Source organism: Pempheris klunzingeri, chromosome 21 (assembly GCF_042242105.1).
Source record: "Pempheris klunzingeri isolate RE-2024b chromosome 21, fPemKlu1.hap1, whole genome shotgun sequence".
NCBI lineage: Eukaryota > Metazoa > Chordata > Actinopteri > Acropomatiformes > Pempheridae > Pempheris > Pempheris klunzingeri.
Window position 1 is genome coordinate 6,832,939 of NC_092032.1, and position 16,558 is coordinate 6,849,496.

General features: G+C 44.5%; 1 protein-coding gene across 1 annotated transcript; it reads left to right on the top strand.

The window, feature by feature from the left end:
- The first annotated feature begins 330 nt into the window (after nt 1-330).
- prmt6 (protein arginine methyltransferase 6) lies at nt 331-1,981 on the top strand. The gene has a single exon (XM_070853106.1). It carries the CDS (start codon nt 483-485, stop codon nt 1,536-1,538), a length of 1,056 nt encoding a protein of 351 aa, XP_070709207.1. The 5' UTR covers nt 331-482; the 3' UTR covers nt 1,539-1,981.
- The last annotated feature ends 14,577 nt before the right edge of the window (nt 1,982-16,558 follow it).

The following is a 16,558-nucleotide window of genomic DNA, read 5'->3' on the forward strand; positions in this document are numbered from 1 at the left end:
TTACATCGATATTACAGCAGATGCAGTAATGAAGGCAAATAATAAATAATGAACAATCAGTGTCCAATTAGCGTTACTGAATTTCAATATAGGTCTGTTCTAAAGGAAAAAAGCATGACAACCGGGATCTAATGATCACACTAATAAATATTCAGCTATGAAGACATTACAAGTGGCTTTATTCAGAAAAGCCTGATTAGGAAGTGTCACTTTTCAAAGTGATGTGTCAAACCAGAAAAAAACGTAATTTATGCTGTTGCTCGCTACTTTACCCAGTAGAAGCTCACATTTACTACCTTTCCCCCGACCTTGAACACCCCAACCCAACTATTGCGTCACTCTCCTGTGGTTGTGGGAATTGTAGTGTACACAAGTATACATCTCTCGCATTGCGCTCAATGAGAAACTACAAGTTCCAGATTTCACTATGCGGAAGTAGCGCAACATAACACTGAGAGGGTTGCAGCATCACAGCCGACAAGATGTCTCATGTCGTGAAGAAAAGAAAATTGGATAAAACCCGACAGGACAGACTGTACTTTGACAGCTACACCGATGTGACTATCCACGAGGAAATGATAGCGGACCACGTCCGCACTAACACGTACCGGACGGCGATACTGAGAAACAGTGAGTCCATACGGGGTAAAGTTGTCCTGGACGTCGGGGCAGGAACCGGCGTTTTGAGCATTTTCTGTGTCCAAGCGGGCGCTAAGAAAGTGTACGCCGTGGAAGCCTGTTCTATCGCGGAGCAGGCGGTGAAAATAGTGAAACAGAACAACATGGAGGACAAAATTGAAGTGATTCGCGGCACGGTGGAGGCTGTGGACCTACCGGAGAAGGTGGAGGTGATAGTGAGTGAGTGGATGGGTTATGCCCTCCTGCACGAGTCCATGCTCAACTCGGTCCTGTACGCGCGCGACAAGTGGCTCGAGCCCGGCGGCGTCATCCTGCCCAGCAAAGCCGAGCTCTACATCGCACCCATCAGCGACCCGGTGGTGGAGGACCGCTTACATTTCTGGTACACCGTCAAAGACCAGTACGGCGTCGACATGTCCTGCATGTCCGACTTCGCCAGGAAATGCGTCAGGAACTCCGACATCACCGTGAGCTCGGTGTCCGTGGAGGACGTGCTCTCCCACCCGGCCCGCTTCGCCGAGCTCGACTTGTGCTCGGTCACCGTGGAGGAGCTGCGGTCGGTGGAGGGCAAGTTCAGGTGCGAGTCGTTCGGCTCGGCCGCGGTGAACGCCTTCTGTGTTTACTTCACGGTCACTTTCCCCTGCCCAGACAAGTCGCATGCGCTCGTGCTCTCCACGTCCCCGTTCAAACCGGAAACGCACTGGAAGCAGGCGGCACTTTACCTGGACAGTCCGGTGGAAGTGGTGCAGGACACGGTGATTACCGGGGAGGTCAGCATGTATCCCTCGGAGGAGAGCGCCAGGCACATATGCATCCATGTGGACTACACGATAGGAGAGCAGAAGAGACAGTCCAAGACTTTCTCCATCCCTGACTGGAGCACTGAGCCTCAGCCGTAGTGTAGCAGAAACACGGGGTGTTACACTGAAGTCACTTAAGTCCTTGTGTTGTGATCTGTCACTGAGATCTGTCCCCAAACCTGCTCCCTGTGAGCTTCAGGGGAAGTGGAGAAATGGCTGTAGTCGTGACCAGTGTGGTGAATTATAGTTATGTCTAAAAACTATAACATCACAGTGGGTGTGTGTGCATGAAGGGACACGATCTATACATACACACACACACTCACGCTTAAGAGTTCAGTTTTGATCCATCGCCTCAGGCGTGAGTCTTAAAACATTTAGTGCCTCTCCTGAGTACACACACACACACACACACACACACAGCAGCTACACCCATCCGTATGTGGAGAACAGCACGTGCTTTTATTTTGGAGTTTATGTTGTGTTTATGCTTGATTTCACACCTAATAAATCATTTGACACCTAAGGTGGAAGAGGAGGACAACTTTTTTTATGTATTTTTATTAACCTCACTCAAACTGACCACCGTGTGTGTGTGTGTGTGTGTGTGTGTGTGTTTGGATGCCACTACTGATGTGTTTCGTGATACTGTGTCTTCAGTTATGACCCGCTGCAGTAGTACTGTAATCATTTGGTGATAAAATATCAGAAATGTCATGTTTTGACCAGCCAGCGGTCCGAAGCCCAAAGAGTGTTGGTGTAGCGCTGTGTTTAATTACTCACTCATTACTATACTAACAGAGGCAAAGAAAAACAGCAGATGTGAAGCTGGAACTAAGGAATGTTTGGTATTTTTGAATCAAGGCAGGTTTCATTGGAGTTTTCGCAAACCGAGTAAATTCAACGTCATGCAGCGCACATCTGATTTTCTAATGAATTTAATCATGCATATTGTGTGGACTGCGATCAAAATGCTGCATACAAATGAGGAGTCAGACCAATATATTGACTTGGAGTAGCTGTAGTCAGACAGGAGGCTGCGTCTCACTTTTTTTTTTTTTTTATTAGGCTGGTTCTCAGTTTTTTAATATCAAACTAAATTGGCTCATTATTTTGGTTTAAAACTAGCCCACACTGTCATCTCTTGCCAGCAACCACTGACTTTTTCCACAGTTGTAATTCCAGTGCAGCATTATGCAAAACAGCAGAGACTCCATTGTTTCCATAACAAAGTATTTCCCCCTGGAGCCAATGTTTTTATCATGAGGGAGGAGGATCTTTTTCTGAAAGTTAATAGTCTGGTGGTTAAACATTTGTCTTTATTGATTTATTTAGCAGATGTTACCTGGTCAGTGATCAGTCATTGAGTCATTCTTTACAGTCGGTCCACGTGAAGTGGGGTTTGGATTTTGGCAGATCTTGTTGCAGGGAGTTAGATTAGAGTTTGGTGACCTCACAACTGTGTTTTAAAAAGGACTGTTGACCATATGCGTTCATTATCGAACAAGATGGGAACTAGACTGTAATAAACTGGTTGACTGTTTCATGTGTCACGAGTCCTGACTAAAACAATAGTAGCATTACTACAATTATGGCCATACTGCCTCATTCACACGTCCATAACTTGCCACAAGGAATCCACTGGTTTTAACACTCATATGATGATGATGATAATAATAATAACTTGGATTGATATTGCCTTTTTCAAGAAACCCAAGGACGCTTTCTGTAGAATATTAACTGACTGTCCAGACAGTTTACTGTTCTTCAAATGTGAGAACTGCTCTGCTTTTTATTAGGTTCATTTCTAAACAAGTATTTTTATGTGGCACTATTACAAACACCGATACTGAAGTTAAATGATGTGGATGTCGGGTTTATCGAAATAAGAATCGTCATCGTAACTTGATTGCTAAATCAATATAAATGCAGTACATTTAAACAAAATCTAAAGATTTTCTTTTAGTCTGCCCGTTATTTAAAAGTCATAACTGATTAGTTTTTTTTCTCTTACTCCAACAGTCACTATTTCTTCGTGCTCTTGTTTCCCAGGTCAAAGCAAGGACAATGTGTTGATAAAACCTTTATGTAAATAAAGCAGGCGCCGTGGACTGGCTGATTAGGTCCATCTCTAAATTCAAGCCATAAGTTGTGAATGAGTCTTATAGCTTCTGCATTCTAATTATACAACAGTTGATAAATACACAGATTCCTGAGAATTTTCGCCGGTGATTCATCTTTCACACCTCATCATCATTTGAAAGATGGTGTTCATTTGTTCCGGTGTCATCAGTACAAATGCGAACCCGCTCTCTAATGAACATATTTTTAAATTAATCACAAGCTATGGTGGCTACAAATCAAGGGCATTGTCTGACAGTTTGGGAAAGGAGGAGTGTGTGTGAGTCTCCCTTTAAAACCAGCTTATTAACTGTGTCAGTTATGGTCATAATGAATGAGGACAAAGTGCTTAAACGTATCCAAATCCAAGTCTGTCGGACCGCTGAAGAATCCAGAATCTGTAAATCTGGCCTTAACCCTCGTTTTTTTTTTTTCATAATGTAGAAACGTTGGCACCTCATCTCCATTAAGGAAGTAGAAATGCCAAATCCGGGCATGGCGGTCAGGTTCGTGTGATGTAATGGAGACACGAATCATCACTGCCTCAACACCGACGACTACTTGAAAAGGAAACAACTTTCTAAGATTGTTATCTAGCGTGATGTGACAGCATCACACTGGAGATGCATGTGAGCAGCGTGCAGCAGGAACACAACACAACGTAAAAAGCTTCTCGAGAAGCAAGCGGCTCTCCGCGAAGCCTCTCCTGTCACAGCACGCTGACGTGGCCCGACAAACCGGAGATTTAGCAGCTCGTTGCTCCTTATGTCACAGCGTCCGAGTTTGATGACGCTTAAGAGAAAAGTGGAAAGGAAACATTTCCCATGCTAATCTGTCAGGGGGATAACCCGCTTTTTTTGCCATGTAAGCAGGCCGCTGGTCGTGTGGTCATGTCACTGCTCCCAGTGTTGCAATAGAAGTCGTAACAGATGAAACGTTTGGTAAAAATTTGGTAAATTCTAAAATCGTGTCTGAAATCAGGAGCTTGATGGCTGAAATGCGTTGGCTTGCACTCACAGCCGTCTTCAGCATGTAAACCATGTCCGCTCTTTTCTTTCAATATCAGTCGACCAAGGTCACGACCTTGTTGTCAAATGTCAAACAGGGTTTTTCCTCCCCTGCACTCTGCTGTGAAAAGGCTGCACAGTGTGAGGTGGCTCCTCCGCTCTCTTCTTGTTGCCCAAGAAGCACTTTAGTGTCGGAGAAAGACAGAAATGAATTCATACGCTTTTTCCCTCAAATTAAATTCTACACTAGCTGCTGTCCTAATGTGCACGCACAGTGGCAGATACTCTCCTCAGCCTCCACAGGTGCCTGGGAAAAAAAAAAAGGCTCCGCAGGCAGAACAAAGGAAGGTGTCCAGAGAATGGAAATGTCAAATACAGCGCGGGCAGCCACTGTTAAACCCAGAATCACACTCACGCATGCATGGCCACACTTGGCTGCTGAACGCTAAACTAATTGTGATCCATTCCTGCCTCAAATGATTTGGAAACCGTTAGAAACAAGTGTTGAAACTTGAAATGGGATTATTTGTCTTGTATCGCACAGCAATTCAGGAGCCAATCAATAGACAATGTGCTTAATCTAACTGATTTCAAGACTCATTGTGGGACTGGTGAGCGAGGCCGAGAGACGGCACAGTTCAGAGCACCGGAGCCACAATTTATGCAGCCGTCTTTAGAGCCTTTTTCAGCTCTTTGACAGTGAAAGTCACGATTGGTGGGTAGGAATGAAGTGAAGCACTCTAGTATAAGAAATTAGGTTGTGTTGATCCTAACATAATAAGTTTGTATTGTTGTAATTATATATTTATTCTTATCTTATAATGCTCATGCTATTATTTCACATTATTACTATTATTATTTTATATATTCATATGGTAAAAGACTTTCTGAAACTGGAACATTGTGTTTTTAGAGCAGATATGATTGCGTGAGGTGACACACAAACAACACTTGTTTTTAGGGCCGTGCTCGGCTCGTGTGATGGGAACATAGGCCTGGCTATTATACCGGTTTATGTTTTCAACATCAGAACAGTTCGCAAAGAGGAAAGGCGTGTTTCCTTAACTGTGTTTGGCTGGGACAAGGGGGAACACGATCCGAATGGAGATGATGATGGATGGGCTCAGTGATTAGGCGAGCGCTTCCCTTATAAAAGGAGGCTGCGCCAGACTATTCAGATCTTTGTTTGCACAAAAGAAATGTCTCATTATCTGTCCAACTTTGCTTTTATTTTAATTTCAGTTAATGGGTGAATATTGCTTAAATAATGGAACTATTTTAAAAAAAATGCTTTTATGGAAAAAAAAAACAAAACTAAACAAATCCAACTCATACTTGAAATGTACAACCTAATATTTATTCAGTAAGAATAATATAATACAATATAATCAAAGGCTTAAACAGTCAAAACCAGTCCAAATTGCTGCCTCCATGCTGTATTATCACAGTGTGTTTTCCCACCTGTAAAGCACCTGCAATATATTATCTTCTAGAGATGAAATATTGTTGTTAAAACTGACTTAATTAGCTAGGAATGCACGCAAAAGTCAACCGACATATAGTTTGGGTGGGATATCACAGTGTCTTCTGTTAAAACTATGATTTCCATTCATGTAAAAAATGTCTTAGAAAATGTCTATAATTACAAAATATGAATCAAAAGTTGTAAACAAAGTGATGCTATTTCAATATGTTCTCGAAAGAATTTTGCCTAAATATCAAACACTTAGTTAACTTTGGGAGCCTCACATAATGACTGCCTCAGTGTCGAGTCTCTGAGTCTGAATTTTATGTGTTCAATTATTTGTCCTAACATAGTAAAGCATTTTATATTACTGCCTTTTAGCAAAAATGATATAAAATAACTGCTGCCACATGACAACACCGTGCAGTAGAGGGTTAATGTTAGCTTGGCTTATACATATAAGCATTCACCACACAACACACAAGAAAAGTGAAATACTTTTTTTTTTTATTCATTTCCCCATATTTAACCAGGATAAAGTCTCTTTTTTTTTTCAAGAGAGACAGTAAATGCAACATAAACAGGCTGAGACAACTGTCACATGCTGCAGTGATTCCCAGACTTCACTGGACACGTAAGAGACAATGGAAACCTCAAGATAGAAGCGAAAGAGAGACACAACTTGCAGTTCTGTGGTTTTTATTAGACAGAGGTGATATGTGTTTGTCCTTAAGTTGTCAGCCTGTAGGAAGATGGGAACACAGTGTGCAGCTCCTCACATCTGTACCGGACACGGACACTCAGCTCGTTTTACAAGGTCCTACTGTGTCGCTCCAAAAAAACGACTCTAATGTGCGGTCTGGTGTCTGTCTTAGCAGCAATCCATTCCCAAATAACAGCACCGCTGTCACTGCGACACAATAACACTTAGAGCTTTACTTTACAAAAACAATATTATGTTTTTTGTTTTTTTTTCCATGTCAGGATGTAAACCCACCCACCCCCAACACAAACTGTTCACTCCCCTCCCCTCAGGCCGGAGGTACAGGAGTCTGAAATGCAGGACGTCCAGACTCAGAAACTCCCTCTTTCCCTCTGCCATCAGGCTCCTTAACAGCCAATAGGAGTCACAACTACCTCTAATCTGCACATTCATCTGCACATTGACTGTACTTTATGTTAAGTTGCACATTTTGTAAATATATTTATATGTTAAGCAACAGCAGTTTATTTAGCAATAGTAGTTTATATTTATATGTTTTTATATTTTATTCTATCCTCTTCTTTTTTTACTCTTTGGCATTCAGTGTGGATGGCAAAGTAAGATTTTCATTGTACAGGGGAACCCGTTTCTGCACTGTACACATGACAATACACGCTTTGAATCTTTGAATCTTGAATGTAAAGTAGTTCATACATGGTGCCCTGTTTGAAAAGCGATGGTCCTCATTTCACCTCCACGTTCAGCACCTCATTGTTGCCCTACTAAACAGTGCACTCTGTGACAAATGTCTTCTTGTCATTTGGTTTGGTTTGAGATAATTGTCAGCATTGTTTGAGGGCCATTTATTTCCCCGCAGTCATTTGTCCCTGTTGATGTTTTTAGCGGACGTGTAGCAAAAACGGAGCCGCACAGTGTGAATCCTAAACTTCAGTCGCCACATAACAGCCAGTGAACGTCTTCTTCCGGTGCTCATTTTTCGATCGCTGCTGAAACCTGACTGGACTCTGGTGACAGACAGTATCTAATCATGGCCGCTCATTCATCCTTGTATGCTAATGACACCATGAATAAGCCAATAGGATTCAATTCCCACAGTCGGTTACAGTAAGCAATATTTCTGTCAGCACATCCTGTGAGGACAATTTGGGAACATGGTATTGACAAAAAGCTAATTTGGTGGACCAACCCCCCCCCCCCAACCCCCAACCCCCCACCACAGAGGTGGACTTCATTTCTCTGGGGCCCAGCAGACCATTTGTCATCATTATCATCAGCAACAAGAACTGGCCCATGCGCCTTCTGCTAAACTCTAAAATAACTCTGTCCGGCCGTATGTTCCTATATTTTTTCTCAACAGTAATAAAACAGTACACTTATTTAAATGAGGAACAGTATTTATTCTAGCCCTGAGCTGCAAACCTTGGCTGAAAAAAAAGCCACTGCCTATCACAAATGCATCCAGCTGAAAGCACTGAGGCGTGACTTCATGGACAGACACACACCGTACAACAAGGACAGATCTGGACGGCGCCTGTTAAGAAAGTAAATCCCAAATCACTCGCAGGGGCACATAAATCTGAACGGGATGGCCCCGATTCACAATCAGCCCGATGCAGACGGCTCCCAGCCTGTGAGCAAAGTACAAATCCACCAAACTGTGTGGCCGCATCCTCCTCCCCCCCCCCCCCCCCCCCCCCATCTCCTCCTGACTAATCCTTTTTCAATCATGCACTTTTTGGATTATGCCTCTATGTAATTCTTCTCAGGTATTGTTTTATAACTTAATATGATATTTCAATGTGGGTGAGTTGGGTTATGGGTTTAGGACACCGTGCAGGATTGGATAAGCAGCAGAGGTCTGCAGGCAGCAGATTGGAGCGGAGGGTTAGTGCCAGGCTGAAAGAAGCGTGATAAACCTTTGACACAAAGTCCAAATGGAGCAGGTGCATAAAGGTGCTGAGACTGACCTGATTCAGTCCTTCGAAGGCATCCCATATTGCAATGTGAACCCCGCATTTGTCCTGACTCTTGCTAAGTGTCTCAACTCCCAAGAGAAGTTGGGATGCACTGCATAGTCAGGCGGTTTATGAGAAGCAAAGATAGCAACTCTGAAAGCATCTCCATTCACCTTGTCCAGATCATGTAAGCAGGAAACCGAAAGCTCACAAAGTCAAAAGTTACATTGAAGTGATTGCAAAGAAAACGCGTCCCTGCAATTTGTCTCCTCAGCTCTTCTCTGGTTTGAGCCTGTCCAAAAAAATGTGAACGCGTCACAATCTAGACGACAATGCCACGTGATGTCTGTGAGATGAATAATTAAGATATTTTGTGTTTCGCCAAAATGATTGCACATAAAACGTGTATATCAGCAGATGTGCCACCGATGGAGCTAAATGCATTTACTCAACTAATGTACCTGAGCACTGTTTTGTGGTGATTGGACTTATTTGAATGTTCCCATGGTGTGTTCCTTAATACTTCTACTCCACTTCTACATTTCAGGGGCAAATATCACACTTTTTGCTGCACTATAGTTATTTTACAGTTGAAGTTACTTTACAGATTTTACATATTTTACATACAAATTGTATGATCAGTTTAACATACAGCTATTTATATGATAAATTAGATCAATTAGAATCAACCTGATCAACATTAAACTGGTCTTTCCACATGTATGCATTAGCAGGGGGGGGGGCATAATGTGGATAAAGTCTTCTCAGACTAATCGTACTTTATGAGAATGACATAAATCATGATTAGGGAATCTTTCCGTGAGATTTTCTTTAGAAAGCATATATAGATGCAATAAGCAGATCCTAGTGTCAGTGAATTAAATACATGACTGATTAAAGCTCTGGGTGCCAAAAAACAATCATAAATCCAGTATGGCCATGACACACTCCTGCTGAATCATTTGCAGCATTGCTTACAATGGTCTAATACAGCCAGAATATTAACTGCATCACTACTTGAAATCATCTTTTCGTGGTTTATATCAAGCCGCCCAATAGTAATAATTTAGCATTAGTAATAATACTCCACAATACTTTTGCTACGTTTTCCTGTTAACGGTACTTAAATAAAAACATGACTTCAGGACTTGTACTGGAGTGTTTTTACATTGTTGTATTAATACTTTGACTCCTCTCTCCACCGCCTGCTCTGCAGAGCTGTCTGAACTTGCATTTATGTGCCCCCATGCAGGCTGATGACGCCGCTGTATTCCACCACATAAAAACGGATCGAGCACAAGCTTTAACACAATATTCCTTTATAGATAACCTGCCTCCTCCCTTTCTCACTGCAACCCCCCCCCCCACACCTTACTAACAAACACACTACTCCGGATGAAGGCAACATTACCCTCCATTGAACAGGCGTACAAATCCAATACCTCTGCGCCTGGCGTCCACCAGACAGGGGGTGTGCAAAAGCGGCTTTGCCCATCAATTTTCTAATAACCATCATGCAATATGACAGGAATGAAAAAAAAAACGGAAACTTAACTATACACAAGGGTGGAGGTGGGATACCGGAACAGGGGGCCACGTGATTATTGGTCTCTCAAGTAAAGAGCCGTCTATTGAACCCACTGATGGATTTGATGACACATGGTCTTGTGTGTGTGTGTGTGTGTGTGTGTGTGTTGATAATAATAATCCTCCCCATTCAAACACATCCTCCTCTCCTTCTCCTCGCTGACCTCCAGCACATCTTGTGTGACGCAGTCCTGTCATAACGTGTTAATACACACCAGACACCTATTGGTATTTAAGTACCTCGGCCTGTTAATGGTGCCTGGCTTCATTTACGGAGTCGCTTTGCCAGTGCGGTCTGCCCGAGCTTAGTGTTCTTAGTCCTTGAAGAAAAGAACAGAAAAGACCATAACAGTCTGCGGGGTGAGCTTCAGAAATATATTGTGAGTGAACACATTACACGGTGTCATCGCAGCGAGTCAATAAGTGGGAATTAAATGTGCTCTTTGGTGGCGTTTCTCCGAGCACTCCTCTTTCTTGTTGCTGTGTGAATTAGGAAGAGGGGTTCACGTCAGGCGCGCCGCCCTTGGGCTGGCAGAGGGGAGAGACAGAGAGAGGCAGCGTCGTGAAGAGCTGTCTCCGCTGTCTGCACTGTATCCTTAACCTTTCCACTGTGTCACACAGGAAGTTAAAGATGAGTTCACTAACATCTGAACATGCTCCCGTACTTCATATCTCAGGGGTTCGGCTGGGTCGGTTGATCTTTACCAATGACTCAACTCAGCTTGGCTTCTTGTTCAGGTTTCTGGCTCACGCCCTGCCTTCCTCTCTGCTGTACCTGCTAGAAATGGGGACAAGTGTGCCACCGGCATCGTATTTTCTAGATTTGCTTTATAACTGCTTAACTGCAAACCCTCCACTGTGGTATTTTTTTTTTGTCATTACAGGCTACTGTACAGTGTGCCAGGGACCTGCCAAAGCTCCAGCTCCTTTGTTGCCAGATGGATGTCGATTAAAGTCATATGCTTCTTTGTGTAACCTTTAAAAGCGCTGTGCAGCAGTTTGAAATATTGCTATACTATTGTCAAATCAATCATTTCACCCTTTGATAATGACTCTAAACAACAAGATTCCTACCAAGGCGAGTGCCAGCCTCCATCTGGCAGCACACACATTTACCATAACCCCCTTTGATGTTATTTCACCACCAGTCCTCCCTGAAAGCCTTCTCCTTCCACCTGTTTGGCCAACAAAGCAATTTCCCTTTCATGCCACCAAGCAATCCAATAGTTTCCCCAAAAATTCCTGCTACTAATTCTGCTGCTGGTGATCAGATTTTTGCCTGTGATCACTGACTTGTGTCATGTGTGTCAGCAGGAACATGTAACTGAGAAAAACATATATCACAAATCTCATGGTTTATGAAGTAGGACAATAAGACCAGCTAGGTGTGTTTCTGTCCACGGTTGCGCTCAGCTGCAGCTCACAGGCTTCAGCAGAGAAATAAACTTCAGGTGAAAGTCAGTTGTCAAAGGCTCAGCGCCTCATTGTGCGTGAGAGCAGTAGAGTCTGGTCACTCTGTCGTCTCTCAGCCTCGTTTTCAGGTGCCGCTTGGAATCGTATTTTTATCCGCCGATTCTTTTTTCACCAACTTTTTTGTGGCAACCGTCACGTTTGGCTCGGAGGATTTCCTCCTGTCGTCTCTGCCAGCGCGTCCGGCTCTAGGTGACGCTGCACTGGTACCGGGAGCTCTCCTCCATTCCCCGGGAGCGGCGGAGACAAGCTGGTCGCTTCCACGGCGAGTCTCCCGTTCCTGCGCCGTGCTAAGATGTCCCGTTTTAAAGCGGATTTATTTGGCTGCAACAGGCTACATGACTGGCTGTTCTCGGCGGTATGAAGCACTGAAGACCCAGGTGAGAGGCTCAGGCAGCTCATTTCTTTTGATTTCATTAATCTGCAGCCGAACGCCGGGGCGCGTAAACTTTTGAAGCTTCGCTACGGCGCGCGCCGAGTGGGTGGCCAAATTGCGCGTCGTGATTAGAGAAAGTAAGCCGACTATTTTGAGAACAGGTGCATTTTTTTTTTTTTTTTTCCTCAGGTTGCTTGCTTTGTCTGCTTTTCATTCAGTACTCTGCATTCCCCGTGCGTGGAAATGCTCTAATCAAGACAAGGCGACACGTTTGGAGAAATAACCAAAAAGAAAGCAGGTGAATCCTAAACGCTGAGGTGTCAGACAGACTGCCAGGGAAGGAGCTGTTTTGATCCTCAGAGTAAACTGCTTTGCTCTTACATTTTTAGTGCATGAGTCAATTATGTATATCGCCTGTGAGGAGATAAAGGACACGTGGACGCGCTGGGGGCGCACAGAGCCAAAGCCGGTTTGGCCACTGCATCCCCACATCTAAGTCTGCTGAAATGAGTCATTCTCTGTGCACATAATAACACACATGATTGCTTATTATTTGTAAAGCGCTCTTGTCTCACGCTGGGTAACCACCCACCTTCCGCCTTTATCCCTTTTTCTTTTATTTCTGTTTTCCATTAGGTTCGCCTTTTGCTCTTTCTCTCTGATGATACCAGCGAGTGTTACACAGGAGATGATGTGTGTGAGAGTGTGTGTATGTGTGTGTGTGTGTGTGTGTGTGTGTGTGTGTGTGTGTGGGGGGGGGTGATCGGGGCCTCTCTGGGCCTATACAGGCTGTAAGCACCGACACACTAGGCTGTGTAGAGGCTCGTCAGCCTGCTGCGAGGTTAACCAGTGCGCCTGGTGTCATGACCCGACTTCTCCTAACAGCCTGCCTCTCCCTCCTCTCACTCTCTGTGATAACCAGCTCAGGTGAGGGAAGACGCTGCACTCCTCGGGCTTTCTAACATTTAGTCTGCGGTAACTTTCTCTGTAAGGTGCAGGTGAAGCAGTCATCATTTTAATCCAATTTAGTCCAATTTATCCCGAGAGCATATGAGAATAAACAGCAGATATGAGTATTTATATTTATGTCATTTGTTTATTTACTCCTCTATTGTCCAATTATCTGCTGCTTCCTTTTTTTTAATTTATTTATTTATTTTTTCAGAAAGGCGCCTTCAGCGACGCCTACTTCCTTCCAATTAGAATGATTTTATTCTGACGACTTCATCCATTTAAACCTATTTGGAATTCAAACTACTCACTGAACCAGAAAATGATGGTAAAACTACCTAAACACAGGGCACGCTCCTTTTTTTTATTTACATAAAATAAGTTAAATCACTTTTTGGAGCAGTTACGCGCCATCCTCGCCTTGTAACAAATAATTCAACTGGGACATTCACTTCATCAGATCCACAGAAAGATTAGCAATATTCGTAAATTCAACACATTTTTTGGGAGGATAGAAACAGAAATGTATGAACGTTTTTTCCTCAAATGTCTCAGATTCTTTTTCCAAGTGGGAGTCAGAGGCATTGCTTTTTCTATTTTACCCGGATGCAATCACTCCTTTGAGACTATTAATGCCCGCATTTGTCGGATAATTGTACGCGATCAGGCGACTCGGTGAACTCCACCAAAAGAGGTTCAGCTACAGGCGATCCTCCTCCCTCCTGAGTTTCTAACGGGTCCCGAAAGAGGATGGCGTGCGTGTGCGTGGATGTGTGTGTGGTTGGGGGGGTGGAAGTCGAGGTGGAGACAAGCTGGAGGGGTGGGGAGAGAAACCATAGGTGTGCGTGGGGGAAACAAGCTGAGTGTGCGTCTCATCTAATAGAGCCTGGGAGCGCATTATCTTCCCCGTCATCTCCGTCTGGGCGGTCGGTGCTGCGCCGCGCCGGGGAAACGTCCAGGAGAAGATGCGTTGATGTGAGCGGATATTCACAGCAGCCGAGTCTAATTGGTGTGATTCATGTCCCTGTTGAGTGGCTGAAACCTCCCCATAGCCAGGGAGAAGGAGAGAAAGAGAGAGAGAGAGAGAGAGAGAGAGAGAGAGAGAGAGAGGAGAGTCGCGCAGAGACCCGCACGAAGGAGTCTTTGGAAATGAAGGAATAATAAACAGGAGGGACGCACGCCAGCAGGTCAAAGTTCCTTTTGCACTAGTGGGGTTTTTCTATTCTGCGGACATCACTGTGCCTCAGACTGACGCCGTGATGGAATGACACTTGGAGAGAGGATGATGGACACTTTGGCACCGGGGCTCCTGCTCAGAAATCCTCCCGTGTACACCAGGCGCGGTGCTGACCGAGCCCTCAGGACGGTGATCAGTCATTTGTTTTGAAGTGGCAGGAAAATCCTCCTCTTGATCGTTTTCTCCCCCCTGGGTCGCCAAACAAGAGAGAGAGAGAGAGAGAGGGAGAGAGAGATGGTGCGCACAGCGATTCTTCCGAGACTGACGTGCGTACTCATCACATTCCCGTTAAGGAGCGCATCTTAAAGAGCTTCATTCTTCATTCATGTTCATTCTGCTGCTCTGTACTTGTTGAACGGTGTTAAAGCGCAGGGGGGACAGGGACTATTCCAAACGAGAGGGGCATTCAAGACATGTAAGTTTTTTCCTTTCGCTCGTAAAGTTTACTTTGGGTGTGTTGAGGCGTGTTCTCCACTCTCCTGCGCTGGAGCGGCTGCTTGTGGCCGTTGGAAGTGACTCGGCTGAGGCCTGGCGGCATTTATCTCCTGCGGGCTAATGAAGAACAGACGAGGAGGAGGGGGGGGGGGCAAAGAGTGGTGGCTCTTTTCTTTCGAAACCGCGTAAACAACTTTAAAGACTTTCGGAAGCACGAAGGAAAAAAACAAACAAAAAAACTGTTCATATTTCCAAATGAAGCGACCTTGAACGCGTCCAAAACTTAACTCCCATTTCCTCAGGTCATTTTCAGAGGCGCCCCCTTGTGGAACTTATTACTTAATGGTCGCCTGTATATCACGCATAATTACATTTGTGTCATGCTGCAACCAATTGGCCCACCATTAATACGTCATTATGTGAGCATCCTGTAACTGCTGCTTGCTCTCAATGCTGCTCCACTCTTTAACAGCATCCTTGTCCTGTAATCCAAACCTACACACGGTCTGTGGCTGTGCATGCTCTTTAGTTATCGTGCTATTTATGGTAGTTATGATCCACAAGACCCCTATGATTTTACATTGGCCTTGAATTGGATAATACCTAACAATTATTCCTTTAAGGACATGCTGATAACTATTATCATAAAACATGATTGCTCAGGGCGAAGGCACACACTTGAACGGGTGAACACACTGTGCAGCAGGAGTTTAGCATTCAGAAAGCCAGAGAAGAGGAATAATTGGTTATCTCAGGTTTTAGATTGTAACTCCCAGTCACAGCCAGCAGTCTTGTTTTTCTTCTTTTTTTTTTTGCTTAGTAATTTTGATCGCAGTCTGTTTTATTTTCTCTCTGATCCCGTGAAGTCATGACAGGTAATAATGAGTCATCTTTTGTGTGGTTGGTTTGTTAGCAGCTGTCACTTTAAACCAAGTGGCTATTCCTGCTTATATTTCCAGCATGAGAGAGCTACCTGGCTGAGCACATTCTTCAGAGCTAAAGTGGACATTTTGAGTCTCCAGACATGTCACTGTGGTTGCAGAATAATGTGCTAGCAGCCTTTTAGGAAAAGTGTCTTTAATAATGCATAAGGTGTTCTTGTGTCGCACAGAGAAGCATGCTTGGTGGCGAGGAGAGGCAGAGGCAGAGAGGGAGGGAGGCGGAGGCGTGATCTCGTCTCACTGTCTCATTGGGTGCCCCATGCACTGCTGCATACTGTATGTGGCGCTGGAGTAACTGACGCCCGAGGGTGTTCAGCTCGACTCGGGGAAGCATCGCCACAGTCACCCTGTCAAAAGTGGTGCTCTCGCACACGCCGAGTGCATGTGGCAGCTTCAGCGGCTCGGGGAGGGGGTGGGCTGGATGGAGGTGGGAGAGATGGAGGGAGTGATAGGGGATTGTGGCAGACGCAGCTGGTGGAGGGAAGTGAAGCACATCTTCAGCAGTGTGGGGCTCGCTTGGCTTCAGAGGCCTGGCCAGTCTGGGGCCAGTAGATGCTGGATTTGAGGAGGGGCTGCAGGCATGTCTTGTTAAAGGCCTGATTACCCCAGTAGGGTTAAAGCAGGACTTTTTGATAGCCGGCACTAATACAGTATGGTATTCAGTCATTCTCCTGAATCTTTATTTTTCTATTTCGTGTGGGGGTGGGGAAAAAAAAAAAGCCACTGAAACACAAGAAAATAAAAATCTAAACTACTGGAATTCATCCAGGGAGAGACTAATGTTATGGCTCAGATTTTTTTTTATGTGGTGCAGGTTTCACAGGCAGGCAATAATTTATCATCGGAGGTG

Bases quoted from the DNA above. Each gene is read 5' to 3' on its own strand.
- prmt6 (XM_070853106.1), top strand. From the start codon at position 483: ATGTCTCATGTCGTGAAGAAAAGAAAATTGGATAAAACCCGACAGGAC.